Genomic DNA, 18,337 nt, shown 5'->3' with positions numbered 1-18,337 from the left:
AAAACAAATCAAGAAAATTTAAGCTAATACATCCAAATGATCATAATAACAATAACAACAAATGACGTCCCAGAGAAACCAACAGAGGAATAAGAACAATATGTATAACATATATATGGAAGAGTTAATAAAATTATAACACCAACCAAATGTATGTGACAGCATGTTAATGGAAGGTCAAGTTTGTTAATATTTAGCAATATGAAGGAGGAAGATCTTTGAAATCATGATTGTCTCTGCTGGCATGTAAAAGTAGGTTATATAAAACTTTCACTCATGTTGTTGTCATAAAATTTGAGGTTATCTGATGACAACGCCATTCTCATTTGATTCCAGAAAAGGGGTTGAGCACATGGGTGATGCGGCCATGACAACACAGACTTTCTGCACAATCGTTTTCTCAGCTGAAGGTACTTCAGTTTGGGAAAAATCTTATCCATCAGAACCAGCACAGCTACGTCCACCTTTTCGAGACAGAATTAGGGATAATTTTAGGATTGTGGGTTAAGTTACAGCCACAAAATTTGTGAAAATATACAGGCTGATTTTACGACTTTACCTTCTCATCCAGAAGCCTCTGTTGAACCATGAAGAAGGCCTGGCGGATCACACCATTCACATTTCCGTTAACACCTCTGGACAGCACAAAAATGGTTTTCACACTCCTGTATACTGCATTATGAAGATTCTCTATACATGACAGCCCAGGAATCCAGTCCCTTTCTTCTAAGCATAGACAAAACCTCCTGTGACCAGAGTTCTCCAGATTGACAGTTAACTCGTTGTAAACCCAGTCCCTCACAGCCTGGTTACTGGTGTCAAACACCACAAAGGCATCATATTGATAATGCGAATCGGTCCCAGCTATCTGGGAGTAGCCTTTGTGTCCAGCCCAGAGCACTTGCAGGCAATACCACATATCCCAGCCGTAGAGGTGCTTCAGTAAAGGAAGAACAGTAAACACCAGAGTCATAAATGAACAGGCAACAAAGGCTACACTACCATATATGTCCTGGCAAGAACGCTGGTCCATGGACAGTATGCTCTCACCCTGCTGAGACTCTGGGAATTCACACCGTACATCTGTGGTCAGATAAGGAATGTGTACCGGTGTAGTACTCAAGAAGTCAGCAAGCCAGGAGGTATTGCAGTCACATTTGAAGGGGTTGGCATGCAGGGTGAGATTCTCAAGGCGAGTGCCATTTTTAAAGAGGACAGGAAGATGCTCCCGGTTCAACTCTTTGATCTGATTGTGACTGAGATACAAATGTTTTAGGGACTTTGCGTTATTAAAGAAATCTTCAGGAATATAACTGAGCCGATTGTGACTGAGGTCCAGGAAGGTAAAATTGACTCCAAATATTACTGCATAATTTGGCAGTTTGTAAAGGAAGTTGTGATTCAGGTTCAGGTAATGTAAACTGGTAAGTGCAGAGATGTTTAGCCATGGGAAATAGTTTAGAGAATTGCTGCTGACGATGAGAGCCCTAAGGCTACTTGGGAGGTTACTCAGCACTTCAGATGAGAGCGATTTTAAATGGTTGTTGGAGATGTCCAGGTAGGTTAGATTTGTCAGGTTCTGGAAGAAATTAGTGTACTTGTTGTTGTCAGAGTCCCACATGATGTTCAGGTGATTTCCAGAGAAGTCAAAGTACTTCAAAGAATTGCAGATCAGCCTTTGGTTGATTCGCATCCCAATAGCATTGTTTGCCAGACTTAGAGCTTCCAATTGATTCAAATTTTCAAGGAACTCAAAACGATGGCCCATGCCCCTCATATTGAAATGAAAGTCATTGTTACTGATATCTAATATCTTCAGAGATGAATTAAGTTCCCTGAAAGCATCGTTATAATAAAGATCAAGCCTATTGTAAGACAAATTAAGAAACTCTAAATGTGTCATACCTTCAAACACCCCACCCCTCAGTGCCTGGTTCATGTAATTGAAGGAAAGGTCTAAACAAACGGCATTCTCCATGCCTGAAACCACATGTTTGTTAAGGTACACGATATCATTCTGAGACAGGTCAAATGTCAGCTTATTTTTGCAATGAAAATTTCTCAAGTCCCACAGTGATGTAATTACTGGAAATCTTTTGTCCAGAACATCTGCTCGGTGCTGGAAGCCCAATAGTGTTGGGATATTTGTCACACTGTCTTCTAACATTTCCAAAGCATTTAATGGGTCTGTTTCCCATACACTGTTTCTAGATGTGACGTCTCTATCCATTAGAGTGAGAGGTTGATTATGAAGAGAGCCTGCATACAGGTTTACATCCACAGTCCCAGGTCGTGAAATTGAGCTGCACTCAAGGAAATTAAGCATGTTCTGGGAGAGGTCAACAGAAGTTAGAGAGGGTAACTGTTTGACAAATGTCATATTAAAAGTGTTAATGAAATTCATTCTCAGCTCTATAACTCTTAGACTTTTTAACTTGGAGAGGACTTCAACGCTTTCACCAGAAAATTTTAGGAAAAAGTTGCCACTCAGAAGAAGATATTGCAGATCAGACATGTTGTTAAAATATGGGGAAAGATTAAGTTCTGGAAAAGTCTTCAGTGGTTCATAGTTATAGATAAGGCTCAGCCACTTGACCCCTGTTAGCTCTTTAAAGAAGGTCCCATTTTGCATAGCATGTGCCAGGAGGTTGTCAGAGAGGTCCAATATTTTCAGTTTCTTCAATGGTCTGAAAAGGTCCTTTGGAAATGTTTTCAGAGAGTTTCCCCTCAAACTTAGGATGGTAATGGAGCTGTTTTCAGAATAAAAGGAGTTTGAATGTAGCTTTAGAGACTGATTATGTGGGCATGGAAAGCAGGGCCTTGCAGCATGGTCACAACGTTGGCAATTCCACTCCAAATTTAAGTCCTCCAGGGCAGTCATTTTGAAAAATGCTTTTTCTAAGACTTCTGTGATTGTATTCTCTCTTAAATCCAGACTCTCCAGTGAGAGTGGCAGTCCTTTAGGGATAGCTGTCAAATTATTATACCCTAATGTGAGGTTTTTCAGTTTGGGGAGCTCTTGGAAAACCTTTTCACTGATGTAAAAGGACTGGTTGCACGGGTTTGCATAAAAGCAGTTCTTGCTGAGGAAGAGCTTTTCGAGATGTGGAGTGTTTAGAGGGTAGATAATGTTGAAGATCTGGTTGTTCTCTAGATGAAGAACTTCCAGGCTCGCTGGTAACCATGGTATGTAGGCAAGACTGTTTCCTGACAAATCCAGATGTTTCAGTGTTAGTAGGGGCTTGAAAGCATACCTGGAGATTTTCACTCTGCAAGACCTGTCTTCCAGAGCTCTCGGACTGCCCGGCTGACAGTTGCCCGATAACTTTAGAGTATGCAGATTTGGGACACCTGTGAAAGCATGCGGCCATACTCGGTTTATCTTAGTCCGGCTTAAATCTATGTAAGCTACAGATGTAGCCTTAATGAAGGGGACGTGCTTGAGTGGTCTGTCACTGCAGTCAACTTTAGTTTCATTCAGATTGGTGTCACATGGTAAAAATTTTGTATTTATGGTCTTCACCAGTGGAAAAAGCTGGCTTAGGATGAGGATATTTTTTACCAGAGCCTGAAAAAAAGTCAACAAAATTAAATTCAGTTGCTTACAACAAGTTTGAGGATACCATATAATATACATAATAAAATATTAACACCACCTGCATCCTACAGTACAGTGCAAAAGTCTTGGACAACCCCTCATTTCTTTACATTTTGCTTCCAAGGACAATGAAATAACAGATTCATAACTGACAACTTAACAAAGAACCAATTTCATGGCAAAGAAAACGCGTATAAAATAGTATTTTTGCATCAACGAGGTGATTCTCTGAGAGCCATTAAGTAAAAAAACTGACCTATCCCTGTGTGTCCTTAAAACATTTAAAGGAACTGGACAAAAGAAGAAGTGGTACAGTGTCTGAAAGTCATACCCTTTAGAAATATGGGGGTGTCAAGTAGCCATTCTTTAGTTAGGAAAGCAGGGAGAAAAGGCTGAGGTATGCCAGATCACACAAGAACTGGGCTGAAAATCACTGAAATGACAAGAAAGCTTGTCTAAGAGAGTTCAGAGTGAGAGAAAAAAGATTGACTCGTACAAGCGCGCTTTTAAAAAATAAGAGGTGGCTCAAGACTTACACACAGTACCGTAAATCTAATAGAGCCTTATCAGGTGGTTTACATGTACGTAAATGTTTACACTGCGAGTTCAGACTTCCTAAAATGAAATATGACTTTCAAACAGAATATAATGAAAAGTCACTTACCACAGCGCGTGAAGTATGCATCGTGCTCGTAAGAGCACAGGTTATAAGAGGATGACTGTGCTCACACAAGAAGCAGTTTTCATTATGCAGAAGTGAAAGCAGGTGGTCAGGTATAAAGCAGTCTGATGCAAACCATGTGACCTCTTAAACTCACAAGGGAGATAAACCCCCCCCCCCCCCAAAAAAAAACTTCACAAAAGAATATTTGTCCCATGAGAATCACTTCTCAATTCAATAGCCACATTTTATCACTTCATAGGGGGTTTCCTATTGGTGGGAAAAAAAATTGAAAGACTTCCTCAAGTAGCTAGAACTTCTGTTAAAAAAAAGAAATGACATTCGATTTCAGTACTAGTTTCAGGAATGCTCTCAATCAGTAACATGTAAAAATTCAAACACCACAGTGAGTTCACAATTACTTTATTAGGTGAATGAAATCAAAACGGCACGATTTAAAAAGACTGAATATGAAATAAGTTGCCTAAAGTGATTTGACTTTAACAAAAGCAACACGATGTAAAGCCCTTGACTTTACGGATTGTAAAGATTACATAAAGTAATAACAATCAATAAAATGTTTGTCAATCAAAAGTGTTTTGTTAAAACTTACTGGACATCCAGTGGAAACCACCACACCCACAGAAAGATTACAAGTAAAGCAGAGTTTAGACAAAGTGCCTTCTGGTGGGAGAGCACTTTTAATGCTTTGGCTTAAGTTTGAACTTCACACTGTCCTTGAAACAGGAACGTAACATCCCTTACACAAAGTGTCATTCTATCCTTTCATGGCAGCAACAGCAACGTAATCACTATACGGTGTTTTTATCTGAAATGTATCATCACAGACTCAGGTGTTGAATTATCCACAGAGCGATATTCATAAAGCCATCTGATTCAGCATCCACCTTGGAAAGAGAGTGGTTGTTCCCTGGGTACCACAGTAACCTAAGCAACACAAACCAGAGCATTACTGAATGAACAACAGACAAAAATAAGACTCCAGTTATCCCGTCTATATCAGGCATAAGCAATAAAACACGTTACTCAGGACGCCGCTTACCGAACTGGAACCTGCTTTGCTTTGAGTGCTTTGTAATATTCGACTCCTTGCTTGTTAGGTACACGCTTGTCATCTTCTCCTATGGTCAGCAGTACCGGCGTCTTTACCTAGATCAGAAAACACCTTTCATGCTTCATTGTCCAACAACACTTACAAAGACATATCCACAAACCCAAGAGATTTTCAAGGTTATACCTGTGCAACATGCCTAATAGGGGACTTATTCAGCATCTGCTCCCAAACAGCAGGGTCAGGCAGACAGTCTGTACTGTAGTTATAGCCAGCCTCAACCATGCACCTGCAGAAAAAAAGGAACACAAATTGACTGCTTGACTGCGCCATTTTCTGTTCCTCTTGTATTTGTGTACATTTTGAACACTTCCCTCCGAGCTGATATCATTACAAGCTATAAATTGTAACGATATTTTGTTAATGTTCATTTTTAATCTTGGCATGATGTGAAAAATGTCCGATCTGGAAGTTCAAAAGTACTTCCTCTGTTGTGTTAGAGTAGTGTAATGTAAGCTGTTGGCATTTTCATGTGACACTAATATGAGAGATCTTTGAAAACATACTGATCCCCCTTTTTTTTCTTGCTCCATGTTTGCAATATGTTAAAGGATATTAGATTTGCTATAAGTGCACTTTTATTTAATTGGATTTACAATTACAGGATCAGTCCCCAGTAATTTTTCAATGTCTTTGGCTTTATTGCCCATTCTTACTTCCAGCTGTGGTAACTGAATAGAAGGAGTGTCGCTGCTAAAATGCCACAGTTATGCGGTTGCGTATGAGTTCCCTAAAAATATGCATAAACAAATGTGGGCAAAAGTGTGAGAATATGCATGACAAGACCTACCAGTCTGGTATGTCTGTGCTGCCAATCATGGAGGCCAAGTTGATAACAGGGTTGCGAGCCACACAAGCCTTGTAGAATTCTGGGTACTGTCCGATCAGATGACAGGCCAGGAAACCCCCGTGAGAGCCTCCACAAACTGCCACTTTCTGCACGTCGAGGTTGTTACTTTTCAGCACACTTTCAACTGCAAACTGGTGGCGACAAAAGCAGAGAACAAATGTAAAACATTTCAAAGACACATGGACCAAGCAAAAATAAAAGTAGGAGGAGAGAAGAAGGCAAAAGGAGGGAAAACTGAACTGGTGTTATGAGCTTTAAACAGAATGTATCGCAAACACTAAATATCGAAACCAATTAACTCAGTCATGTAAACAAAGCTATCACCATGCAGCAAACAACTGGATGCATGTACAGATATTCAAAACCATGACATGAAAAATATTGTGAGAGTTATGGACACTTACTTGAACATCTTTGACATCCTGGCTGCCAACATTGCCCAGCAGTGAGAGGATATTGTCCTGGCCGTATCCAATGGAGCCACGATAGTTCACTGAAAGTATAAAGCACACTAGGGGTATTGGGATATCCATGTACTGACAATAACTGTGATATGTAAATAATGTAACATGGTAAAGTGACATGGTTATTTTTTTAATCTTGCAATAATAAAACCATTAGTGCTGGATATTTTTGTTTGTAGCAAGTGGAAGTACTACAGAAATGACTGGACACAAAATCCAGATTACAGACTTTTCTAATATAGAAAAAACTATATTGCCAACCAAAGAGGCCTTCCATCTATAAATATATCACCAGAACTAAGTTTAATATAAACATATGAAATCACTTTTGGTTTATCAAATTCTCTAAAATAAGAGGCAACTGCTTAGACTTGTGTTAAGTACATTAATGCATATGTTTTGCCTTATATACATGGTGACCAATTATGGCTACATGTGTAGTCACCCCACAAGTGCCCATTTTGAGCCAGGAAAAACCCTGAATTTGCTGTTCCAAGCCCCAGTCCAAATATTAAAGAGAAAGAGAATCATTCATGTTTTCATAGTCTAAATTAAAGTAATTTAGGGACGACTGTTCTCTTAGCAGGTCTAGTTACTTCACATTCTTATAAGAACTTACCCAGTAATACAGCAAAGCCCATTTTGCACAGCACAGCAACGGAAAGACCCCACTCAGCCACTATCACTGAGTGAGGGCCACCTAGTGAGATAAATATTGAGTTTGTGTTAAAAACTATTGCCTGAGTGTTTGAAACCATAGTTCAAGTGAGGCATGAAAGTAATATGCATGTAGAGTTACAGTATTTACAGTATTACTACTGCATGGACTATAAGCTGTGTCATAAAAGACTATTCTTGGGTATCAGAATAGCGCACTATCGTCATAGCAACCACAATCTTATCAGCAATAGCTCTCGACTGAAAGGAAACAAATCCCAAAACAGATTCAATCCTAAAAGTAAATCCAAAATGGATTAGTATCACAGGGTTATTACTTTCAAATGTAGCTGTATTTCATGTATGTTATTAATACAGAGCATTTACAATATTGATTCTGCTTTTCTGGTATATTTCTCTAAGTAAACATTGCACAACAACTGATAAATACTCCCATTTTTGTCTCTACTGAAAACAAATAATGGTTTAAAAATCAAAATTAAAGAAACAAACCATGAGGAATGACGATAAGAGGCAGCTTCACTCCATCCTTAACCTCCTTTGGTTTGATCAGCAGAGCATCAAAATCAAGGCCCGCTAGAATAGCAAGATTTAAGAGAAGTTTGTGAGCCTTTCTGACATAAAAAAGACAAAACAGTTTTTAGAGGTGTAAACCCAAATATTATAAATATTCAAGAAATATTTACCAACTTAAAGTAAGCATTCCCAAGCTAGTTTTATCCAGCATAGCAACATTGAAACTAATTGCACTGCTGGCATACTGATTACCAAAAAAAACGACTGAACTTTAAGAGTTTGGCTCATTAGATAAAAAAAAAGAAAAGGGACAAATACTACATTTAAAACGATCTCCAATGACTTCAGATTAGATGCTATTAACCATCTTACGATATTGACTGTTGTCTTGGTCTGGAGGAGGGGTGAAGGTCAAAATCTTCCAATCGATTTCTGGCAACGTCGGAGAGTCTTCCAGAGTAACCCAGACAACATCCTCCTCGGACTCCCTGCTTGGGAGGAAACCCACCATCTGTACAAAAGAAATGACACTGATGTAAGTGACGCAGCCCCAGCTGTGTCACAAAAATTGCATATATATATATATATATATACATATATGTGTGTGTGTGTGTGTGTGTGTGTGTGTGTGTTATAAAATGCTGATCCTACCAGATTTGGAGGGCTGTTGGGAGAAGAGCAGTTCACCACCATCAGATCTCTCTCTATGTTCAGCAGACACCAGTTACCAACCTCAGACTCTAAAGGCAAACAATGATCACCATTAGAAACAGCTTAAAACACACACTGAAGTGGTTCTAGAACAATATAGGTTATTATTAACTAACTAACCAAATACTTAAAAACCCTAAGTATATCTCGTGACTCACTTGCAGTCAGAGAGGTGATGCTCCCTGTGCTTATATCCACCATCAAGAGATCCTAAAAAGAGCAAAAACATATGACAATAACATTTTTTTTGCATACAAACGAAAAATTCTCATTATTTGCAAACTGTTAAATAATTGAAATATATATGAAAAAGGTGATATTAACCCTTAATGTGTATTTTTTCCCCTCACAATATCAAGAAATTTCCCAGACAGTAACTTTACCTTGAGGCTGCGCTGAGGGCAAGAAATAATAACACGCTGACTATCAGCTGACCAGCACTGAGGGGACAACTGACAACTGTAGATACCGGTAAAGCCATCTGCACAGCCAAACATTAATCATTTTTTAATATAAATATATGCAGTTTTATATACAGAAAAAAAATGGTGACCACTATGTATTCCCTACCCTCTCCAGGTCGCTTCACGACATCCACCACCACCGAGGTCTTCTTAGTATACCAGTCATACTAGTATTAAAAGAGAAAAGCAAGAGCTAAGCCAATGAACAGAAATTTAAGGAAAGCTAATTTCATAAGAAGGGAAAGTTAGCACATTTGGTTGAAAAAAGGCCAGATTCAGTTTTACCATACACAGCCTGTTGCACTGCATGTGTGGTCCATAGACAGAACACTCTAGGTAGACAATTCGACACTGGTCCGGGCTAAGCCTGGGAGAGCACACTGCGCTGGTGCCTGATGAAAGCTGCTCTGATGGGCACAACAAACACATACATATTTACATGAACAACCTTTTACAGCTGGGTCCATAACACAATAGATTAAACATAAGTGGAACTGCATTTCTACTTAACTGGATATGATAACTTCAACTTAACTTGTGTTCATAAAATAGGTCTGAATGATAGAAATAACACAAATCCACTCACCACATTTCCCACCAGTAAGATCCACGTAGAACAAAGATGACCTGACAGAGAAAAATGAAACATAAACGACTTATAGTATTAGCTTATGAGGGTATTTATGACTGATCAGCTGTGCAGTCTGACTTGATCGTTGTAAACTGTCATCACCTCCTGTTGGGGCAGTACTTGAGGCCAAGTCTGAAAGGCTCATGCCACCAGCCTACAAAAACCACACCTGTGTCACCTGGAGCCCAAAATGCCTGCAAATACAGAAAAAGTGTGATACCAAGAGTAAAAGAGAGAAAGAACAAAATATTATGAGGATACTTGAAGAGTGTAAACATTAAAGAAAAGCATACACCAAATGGAAAAAAGAAAAAAAACTATTGCACTAACCTGCCCTGGTGAGATATCTTCAGGCACTCCTTCCAACACAGAAACATTGCTTCCCTCGATGTCCAAAACACAAAGCACAGGCCAGCTCTTACTAACCAAAGTCTCTCCCCAGTCCTCATGGAAGACAAACTGCTCCCCCTGCAGGAAGAAGATGGGAAAATTTAAACTAACGAGAAAAAGAACTTAAGACCAGAATTAAACCTTTGAACTGTGAAAATATTTTCAGTTTCGGGAATATTAGCTCCATTCACTTTTACAGCCTCCTTTTTCTCAGTTCTCAAGGTCTCGTCCTCATCTCCAATAGAAGACAACTCTGGAGACTCAGTCTATAAGGAGAATATGGAACATAGAATGGTTAATACTTATTAACTACTAGTCATTTCTGTTGTTTCACATTCAATTATACAGTGAATTAACTCTCTAGAGAGGAGACAGTAAACACACTCCACTGCAACTGCATAACAATCAGTATTGTTATGGGATTTTGCTTTTGAATAGCAAGGAAAAAGACATATCTTTTAATAAGTTTACAATATTGTTTATGACTGAAAAGTAAGCTTTCTTTCAATGACATTCAACGACTTTTGAGAGTACTTTCATCTCTTTGGTGTGAGTGCAAATATGTCAAAGTCATTAGTTCATTTTTTTTATTTTTCCAGAATCCAACATATATTTCATGCTTTTTAATTTGTTTTAATACAAACAGACCTGGAAGAAAGATTCTGCTGTTGGTCTTTTTCTTTCTGCCACATATAAGAGGTGGGTCTCAGAGTGAGACCAAACCAAGCAGCCAAACTGGTCTAAGGATGAAAAATAACCCACACACAAAAGTTTAAATTTAAGATATTTAGGAAAAACAACAAGCACCAAAGATTTTACAACAAGATGACTTACCATCTTCATAAACTTTGCCATGCTTCTTTAAGGCTGTCAGATCTATGCTCTTCACCTTAATGTTTTTACTCCAGATCTGAAAGGCCACAAGCAGGTAAGTAGAAGAACATTCAAGTTAAAGTCCGATTTTTTCTAATGTAAGCTAACACACAGTTTCCCATGGTGTTGCCATGGAAAATAAGAGACTAACACAGTAGGAGAAATAAAATGCTAAAGTGGAACAAAGACAAATAAAGAGCAGGTGTGAAACTCAGTGCTGACACTGAGCCAGACACACACCTCCAGAAACTGTTTATCTTTCCCTTGAACCGTGCATTCTCTGACAACTGCCTTCATTTCACCAGAAGGAGAATCCTTACTTAGCACCCTGACAGGAGACACAAATGAGAATATATTGTTGTATCTGCTCAGAAAGTATGACAGTATTTGTAGCCAAACAATAGATCAAATATGAAAGTGATACATACTCTCCTTTGATCTCAGTGCAGTTTCCCGAGGCTCCAGAGTAGACCACTGACTTGTCATCGTGAAATACAATGTACTGCCTGCAAAACTTAACAGTCTCATTCCTCTCCAGATCCCGCTGGTTCCATTCTGCAGAAGAAAATAACCACATAAAAATATAATTAACGTGCATCATTACATGCAAATCTGACCGTGTTACGTGCAGCACATTAGGTGTACCTGTGTAAATGTTGCTGTATTTGCCTCCATACTGAGAAGTGATTACGGGTCCCACATCTGCTCTGGTCAAAGATGGATAGAGGCTGAGCTCTTTATAGAGCTTGGCAATTTCCTTCGCACTGGTTACCACCTGACAGCACACAGTAGAAAAACTCACATTACGTCTCAGTGACAGAAGCTGTCCAACAGCTAACAATGCCCTGTTCATCTTGTTGCTACGAGGCTAACCATCAGGGTAAAGTTTGTAGGCTATCACTCACTATTTACCGCTAAAAAAAAGGAAACCAGATGTTAAACATATGTCAAAATAAAGCAACACCCATGCCTTCGACAAAGAAACCAATTAAAACAGTTTGTTTGCTTCGAGTAGCATTTGTCCGATTTAACAGTATCCACATGACCAGGAACTTCCTGCAGAAGAAAACAACTGAATCACTGTCCGACTGCTAGCTTGACTCGGAAGCTGGCTAACGTTAGTCAGTTATTACAAAAAAATCGTGACAGCGTAATTACCGCCCGCAACACATTTGCACCTATTTAGTAACAGATTTTTGAACACAAAATCCACACATGATCAACGTCAGCCGTCAGTTCCACTTAAATCATACCTGCGACTCCATAATAGCAACGGTGTGTGTCGCTAGTCTGTAAATATCAACCAGTTAGCGGCACAAAGAATGAAAGCGCCACTACAAAGCGAGCCATAAAGTACCCGTTACCGCTTCCTGCTGCCCCTTATCAAATAAAATACTTGATAAACAGTTTCTGAATGAATCAAAGCATCGTTATTAAGTTAATGAATACATATTAATTTTAAACGAATAAAAGCACTCTAAAATGTGTTGCCGACAACTTAGAACGCTGTTCACTAAACAGAGGTGTTAAGCATATACTTTTATTTTGTAAAACAATTGCTATTGTGATACTTAACAGGAAGCAGCACACAGCAAGTAAGGAACTTTTTAGATGCCCACTTGCACTGTTAAAACTACTTTTACACTACTTTACATAGTGTTAAATTAAATATCTTAACTATCTAATTGTATATGATAAGAGAGAAACGTATATGGGGAAAATAGGTGATTACATAACTTTATGAGTAGTATTTTTATTTAATCCCTGTGTGCATGACAGCTACTGCTCTGGTCTTGTCAGTCAGCTGTGGTAGGTGGGGTCACAAAGAGCCAAGATGGCTGATTTTGAGGAGCCGCTGTCAGATGAAGAGAAGGTTTGGAGACTCTTTAATTCTTTGCTCAGCAACATTTTTCTCATTTATAAATGGGCTCACCTGTTATATATTTATGTGAAATTTGGAAAGAGAATGGTAGTTTTTGTTCTGATGTAGAAATTATAAACTTCTGTTTTAAGCTACCGTGAGCTAACTAGCCAACGCTAGTTAGTTGGCTAGCAGCTACAGAAGCAAACATCCATTCATTGAGGGTTTAACCATTTTGGTGCTGAAAAAATGTTTAGAATAAAAATTTAATTAAAATAAAAGTATCACGACTAGTTTCCAACTAGTGTGACAATGTCCATGCCAGTGATAATCACAGAGAGGGCTGTGTGTTCCTCCTATAGCGTTCGCTAACATTAGCAGCTACCATTACTTTGCCTTCGATTTCTGGGTCAAACAGATTCAGTTGCAGCTCAAATACTTATGTTTGCATCACATGACTTAAGATCAGGATTCAGGTGCCTAGAGTTAAGATGAAGCCTGACGGTGTCACTATTCGCAACGCCAGTTAGAGGCATGCATTTCAGCATTGTCGTTCTTTGGGAAAGGGTAACTGCTGTAGGGTAAGGCATCTGAACAGGAAGACAAAGTGGCGACAACATTCTTCTGATAACATCAATCTGTTGCCATTCAGGTAGGAAAACAAAGGGCGAGATGACATTTTGCTTACGAGGAACTGACAAGCAGTGTTTAAATTCAGTGTCCACTTCAAATGACAGTCTATCCTTTATTTAGTAAAACTTGCTCTCTGCTAGGTTAAAGTCTCGACTGTTGCAAAAGACATGGGAGCTTTAAAGTTACACTGACTTTTTCACAAGAAAAGCTAGCAACCTAATTCAAAATCAGTAACAAAACCGGTTGTTAATTGGAATGTTAAATTTGTTAAAATGTGGTTACTTACTTGAGCCAAAATGGCAAAAGCTACAAGAATGTTAGGAATTACCCCACAGATTGAAACCAAGTCACTGTACAGAATATTTGCCTTCAAACGTGTCTAATAAATGCCAGAATGAGTACAACATGGGGGTTACAGACGCCAGGCTAATCAGACATTGACAAGTCTGGGTTTGGCAGTCGTTCCGATATTACAGACTTTGTACCAGGGAGGTGAGAGATTAAAGATCCAGTGGGTAATGACAGGAAAATGTGGGATTGCAGTGAACCAGTAGACCTCAGCAGAAATCCCCTCCTACCTTTCCCATGAAATAAAATGTTATTATATATTTTTTAAACTGTGTAAAATAGGTTTTCATTTACTCAAACATAAGATATTTTTGTCTATAAAATGGCAATAAATGAGAGAAAATCATGTTTTGTTTTGCTTAAAAAATACAACAAGCTTATTGCCTATTCCACATCACATGCTGTAATGTGAATTACCATGTATACGGACCTTGCAAAGGCCCAGTCTGAGTCAGAAAAAGCCCTCATTACTTTGATGGCTGAATTAATTGGTGGCATTAAATTTTTGTCTGCAGGTCCGCATAGCCGCCAACTTTGTGACACATGCCCCCCCTGGAGAGTTCAATGAAGTCTTCAATGGTAAGAAGCAGATGTAGAAAGATGTCTTTGATAATATTACTGACTTATGTATTATACTTTGCTTCGAACAATAAGAATAACTTTCTGTCTCTTGAGAGATCTATCCAAACGTTGGTTTATTTTACTCTTTGTAGATGTGCGGCTTCTCCTCAGCAATGACAATCTTCTTAGGGAGGGGGCTTCACAGTAAGTGCTGCTTAGTTACGCATATTCAGGAAATGGGTTACAAAAGTTTCCATATGGGAAATTTTTCATTTCAGAGATGTTTGTCATTCCTTATATCTTTAAGGCACTTTTTTGAAATACATTTGATGCCATATTATTAATATATACTTTGTTTTTCTGCCGATTTTCTTCCTCCAGCTCCTTTGCCCAGTACAACATGGATCAATTTACACCTGCCAAGTTAGAGGGATATGATGAGCCGGTATGTTGGGACTTTTGAAATCATTCATTTCAATCGATCATTTTTTGGGCTCCCCTGAAGCGTTAGTTGATCACGTTTTGATTCATCAGTTGATCATGAGAAAGATCTGAGTACTTCTGTGTGATGTGCATTTATTTCCAGCCCTAAAACAATTTTCTGATGAGCCCTAAATATAAAACCAGGCAACTAAGAAAATCTTGGTTCAAGTGCAGTCGTTTTCATTTTAGGTGAGCAAATACGTGCAACAGCGTTATTCACTCTTTCTTATTCCTTCATTTAAGGTCCTGATCACAGAGCATGGTGACTTGGGTCAGGGACATTTCCTCGATCCTCGCAACTGTTTATCGTTCCGTTTCGACCACCTAAGAAAAGAAGTGAGCGACGTGCAGCCATACGAAGGAGAGACAGCCCTGAGAAGTTGGAGAGATGCCTGTGATACTGCCCTTAGTGCCTATGTCAAAGAGCACTACCCTACTGGAGTCTGTACGGTAAGGTGCATTTAAAACAATATGGTCATTATAGACAACATTGCCTGCTGTTTACCCATAACATCTATGTGTTGCAGGTATATGGGAAAACAGTTGATGGTCAGCAAACGATCATAGCCTGCATTGAAGGACATCAGTTTCAACCCAAAAACTTTTGGTATAGTGTACATCCTGAAAACAGCAGATAAAAAATGCATGAATATATCTAAATATAATAGAATATTTTATTTTTCATAATGTGGCTCTGTCACAGAAATGCTTAGAAATATAGTCTTCTGGGTAAAGGGGGAATATTAGGTACTTATTCAGTGCTTTTCGCTTCCTGATGATCCTGTTTGTAACACAAGTCTTCTTTTATTTTCCCTGACAAAGGAATGGTCGCTGCAGGTCAGAGTGGAAGCTTACCATTGGTCAGTCCACTGCTCAGGTGGTAGGAGTATTGAAAATCCAGGTCAGTGTACACATTGTCATAAATAAGGAGAAATATTGTTGCAAAATATTGGTTTGATAATGAACTTTTTTTTAAATTGCAGGTGCACTATTATGAAGATGGGAATGTGCAACTGGTTAGCCACAAGGAGGTAGAAGACTCCATACCAGTGACTGTAAGTACAAATATTAGTCTGTGTGTGTCAACAATGTGCGCTGTAGTCGTCTGACTGTGACAGCTTTGTGTGAAGACAAAAGATGTCTCTCACTTTTTTTTTTGACAGAATGAGATCCAGACAGCTAAGGAATTTGTTGACATTATTGAGAATGCAGAAAATGACTACCAGGTGAGCTAGCTTTTGCTGACTACATGGTTTATGTACTGCCTTAAAAATAAGTGTTACCTGTAACATTTTGAATTTTAAAAAAAGGAAAAACATCAAATCAAATCATATCACTTTTATTGTCACATCACATGTGCAGGTACATTGGTACAGCACATGTGAGTGAAATTCTTGTGTGCGAGCTTCACAAGCAACAGAGTTGTGCAAAATACAATAATGTAAACACAACTGATGTTTGTTTCCCTTCTGCTTTTGCTCCCTCAGACTGCTATCAGTGAGAACTACCAGACCATGTCTGATACGACCTTTAAGGCTCTGCGTCGTCAGCTGCCTGTCACACGCACAAAGATTGATTGGAATAAGATTCTAAGTTACAAGATTGGCAAGGAGATGCAGAATGCTTAAAGCAAGGCCGGGGACTGACCAGGGAGATGCATGCTCCTGCTGGCCCACAACCCACCTGTACCTGCGCAAGGACTAACCAAAGCAAAACTATATCGATATGGGGCAAGGAAAAAAAGAAAACACAAAAAAAATATAACTAAAGGTGTCTGGACTGTTAGGCACAGATGTCTGTCTGTTTGCAGGAATGTTCAATTATGGAAATAATCATGGTTTAGAGAAAATGGTTGTATGTTTGGACAGGGCTGTGCTCAGGACTGCAGCATTAAGTAAATTTCCTCAGCCATCTAAGGATCACAGACCTTCTTAGAAGCTAGTATGAGAAGTTGTGTGTGTATATATTCTTAGTAAAACTGATGTAGAACTATTACAGTTCTCAGCACACACAGAAGGAACCCAGATGCACAAAGCAGCTCATGAGAGAAATCAAGCACACCATCACCTATCAGGGTTTGTTTTTAAGAGATTTTGTGTCATTGTGGTGCGATGAATTAGAACTCGAGTACATGAGTAAAATCAAAATATTGAGTAGCCATTATCTGCCGTGACTGTCCAATACCAAGCTGGCAGTCTTTTTGAAGGGACATGGGGCTTAGTTACACACTGCAAACAAAACTGAAGCATATTTATTCCTGTTGCAAACATTTAAAAATGGCACAATCCTTAGCATAGCTCTGTTCCTGCACCTATGTGGTTGTCAGTATGTGTTACAGCCAAGGGAATGTTGTTTTCTGTTGTGATCCACTGATGTATGGTCTCTCCACCCATGCAAGCTATGACGACTGAAATTAGAGCAACTTCTATGACGCTGCATCTGCAATACATTCTGTTCTTACTTTGGCAACACCCTCATTGCTGTACAGCTTTTCCTTTGTATAGAGGAAAACTTATATACTCACATTAACCAAGATTTATTTGCCAAAATCTCTTTCCTATGGTAAAGATCTCCATCTTCCCATCCACGTATGCAAATATCTATTTTAATACACAAGTTTTTGTTGGGAGTCTTCGAAAATCGCTCTGTTAACTGCAACAAACTGTTTGTGTAGTGGCCGGCGCCAAGTGGACAGAGCAGCTGCCACATGAGGCACGATCTTACTGTAAATGACTTCTGTAAGGCCACATCATATACTGTTTTGCATCACTTCTGAGTAGGCAGACTCCAGATCAGTTACTTGTTAGCTATATTATGTGCTGTATCTAAACCTTACAATACAAAACTGTGTGCCGATCAGTGAACGTCAATACTGTACTGCCCCATTCTGTTCAAATAAAGAGATTGAACGTGACAGAGTTTTATTTCGTTCTCTGCTCCTGATACAAAAAGTTAGATGGCACTCCAATCAAGATTTAAACAACGGACATTGTTTTAAAAGACACTCTAGGCGTTCAAGACATGGACAGTTTATTGGAAAAGCACAAAATGTTGCAGGGTTTCATGTCATCCTTTACACAGGTGAGGGTCACTGACAGCAGTGTATGCCTACAGATTCAAATAGAATGGCTAAAATATTTGCTTGGAAGGAATCAATGGTTTTAAAGCCAAGGATCATACAGTAAGTCACAGGAAATAATACAATAGAAAGATTACAGTGGCATGATTGGAAGCTTTAGTGTCCACGCTTACTGACAGTATAACTACAATTTATCACATAATGACACAGTCCTCCCTGTGAAGCAGATGTCACTAAAAATCATAGACATACAGTAAAGTAGTGCAAAGTGCGGTCTCCCTTTTCATAATACTCAAGTGTTTTCATGGTTAAGTGTAGCATAAAAACAGTACATGCAGGTGATGTTTGTTCATACAGAACTTTTTCTTTTACAGTATAATAAAGTTTTTAACTGAGAATCTCTA

The 18,337-nt window shown here is 38.9% G+C and overlaps 3 protein-coding genes across 4 annotated transcripts; 1 reads left to right on the top strand and 2 right to left on the bottom strand.

Annotated features, from left to right (window-relative positions):
* Positions 1 to 257: 257 nt before the first annotated feature.
* tlr9 (toll-like receptor 9) lies at positions 258 to 4,283 on the bottom strand. Its single transcript, XM_085345650.1, has 3 exons — positions 4,263 to 4,283; positions 560 to 3,568; positions 258 to 464 (listed from the first exon to the last, which is right to left on the bottom strand). Exons 1-3 carry the CDS (start codon positions 4,281 to 4,283, stop codon positions 258 to 260), a joined length of 3,237 nt encoding a protein of 1,078 aa, XP_085201776.1.
* Positions 4,284 to 4,782: 499 nt separating this feature from the next.
* On the bottom strand, positions 4,783 to 12,282 carry LOC146610181 (acylamino-acid-releasing enzyme-like). Of its 2 annotated transcripts, XM_085344010.1 has the most exons (23): positions 12,222 to 12,282; positions 11,614 to 11,743; positions 11,397 to 11,523; positions 11,209 to 11,296; positions 10,930 to 11,005; positions 10,744 to 10,835; positions 10,287 to 10,361; positions 10,036 to 10,173; positions 9,808 to 9,899; positions 9,661 to 9,701; positions 9,360 to 9,481; positions 9,181 to 9,241; positions 8,994 to 9,091; positions 8,769 to 8,820; positions 8,551 to 8,639; positions 8,272 to 8,410; positions 7,876 to 7,959; positions 7,325 to 7,405; positions 6,646 to 6,734; positions 6,182 to 6,372; positions 5,518 to 5,620; positions 5,323 to 5,429; positions 4,783 to 5,207 (listed from the first exon to the last, which is right to left on the bottom strand). In XM_085344010.1, the coding sequence occupies exons 1-23, from the start codon at positions 12,231 to 12,233 to the stop codon at positions 5,102 to 5,104; spliced, it is 2,193 nt and encodes a 730-aa protein (XP_085200136.1). In that variant the 5' UTR covers positions 12,234 to 12,282; the 3' UTR covers positions 4,783 to 5,101. The 2 variants fall into 2 exon arrangements, with proteins under 2 accessions (XP_085200136.1, XP_085200135.1); XM_085344009.1 differs by lacking the exon at positions 12,222 to 12,282 and having other exon boundaries at positions 11,614 to 11,821.
* Positions 12,283 to 12,786: 504 nt separating this feature from the next.
* Positions 12,787 to 17,758, top strand: capza1b (capping actin protein of muscle Z-line subunit alpha 1b). Its single transcript, XM_085344002.1, has 10 exons — positions 12,787 to 12,841; positions 14,326 to 14,389; positions 14,524 to 14,575; positions 14,753 to 14,816; positions 15,098 to 15,304; positions 15,382 to 15,461; positions 15,677 to 15,755; positions 15,838 to 15,909; positions 16,018 to 16,080; positions 16,342 to 17,758. Exons 1-10 carry the CDS (start codon positions 12,803 to 12,805, stop codon positions 16,480 to 16,482), a joined length of 861 nt encoding a protein of 286 aa, XP_085200128.1. The 5' UTR covers positions 12,787 to 12,802; the 3' UTR covers positions 16,483 to 17,758.
* The last annotated feature ends 579 nt before the right edge of the window (positions 17,759 to 18,337 follow it).

The sequence above is a fragment of the Diplotaxodon limnothrissa genome, linkage group LG20, assembly GCF_057381915.1.
Source record: "Diplotaxodon limnothrissa isolate DT_005_m linkage group LG20, D_limnothrissa_male_GT1.1, whole genome shotgun sequence".
Taxonomy (NCBI): domain Eukaryota; kingdom Metazoa; phylum Chordata; class Actinopteri; order Cichliformes; family Cichlidae; genus Diplotaxodon; species Diplotaxodon limnothrissa.
Note: the sequence above shows the minus strand (reverse complement) of the source record. Positions and strands in the feature narration are given on the sequence as shown.

Bases quoted from the DNA above. Each gene is read 5' to 3' on its own strand.
- tlr9 (XM_085345650.1), bottom strand. From the start codon at position 4,283: ATGCATACTTCACGCGCTGTG. The intron at 3,569-4,262 runs GTAAGTGACTTT...ACTTTTTTTCAG, and splicing joins TGCATACTTCACGCGCTGTG to GCTCTGGTAAAAAATATCCT. The intron at 465-559 runs GTAAAGTCGTAA...TGTCTCGAAAAG, and splicing joins AGAGGCTTCTGGATGAGAAG to GTGGACGTAGCTGTGCTGGT.
- LOC146610181 (XM_085344009.1), bottom strand. From the start codon at position 11,821: ATGAACAGGGCATTGTTAGCTGTTGGACAGCTTCTGTCACTGAGACGT. The intron at 11,297-11,396 runs GTATGTATCACT...GTCTCCTGTCAG, and splicing joins TGCACTGAGATCAAAGGAGA to GGTGCTAAGTAAGGATTCTC. The intron at 7,960-8,271 runs GTAAGATGGTTA...TTGCTATTCTAG, and splicing joins CCAAGACAACAGTCAATATC to CGGGCCTTGATTTTGATGCT.
- capza1b (XM_085344002.1), top strand. From the start codon at position 12,803: ATGGCTGATTTTGAGGAGCCGCTGTCAGATGAAGAGAAG. The intron at 12,842-14,325 runs GTTTGGAGACTC...TTTTGTCTGCAG, and splicing joins CGCTGTCAGATGAAGAGAAG to GTCCGCATAGCCGCCAACTT. The intron at 15,305-15,381 runs GTAAGGTGCATT...TATGTGTTGCAG, and splicing joins ACCCTACTGGAGTCTGTACG to GTATATGGGAAAACAGTTGA.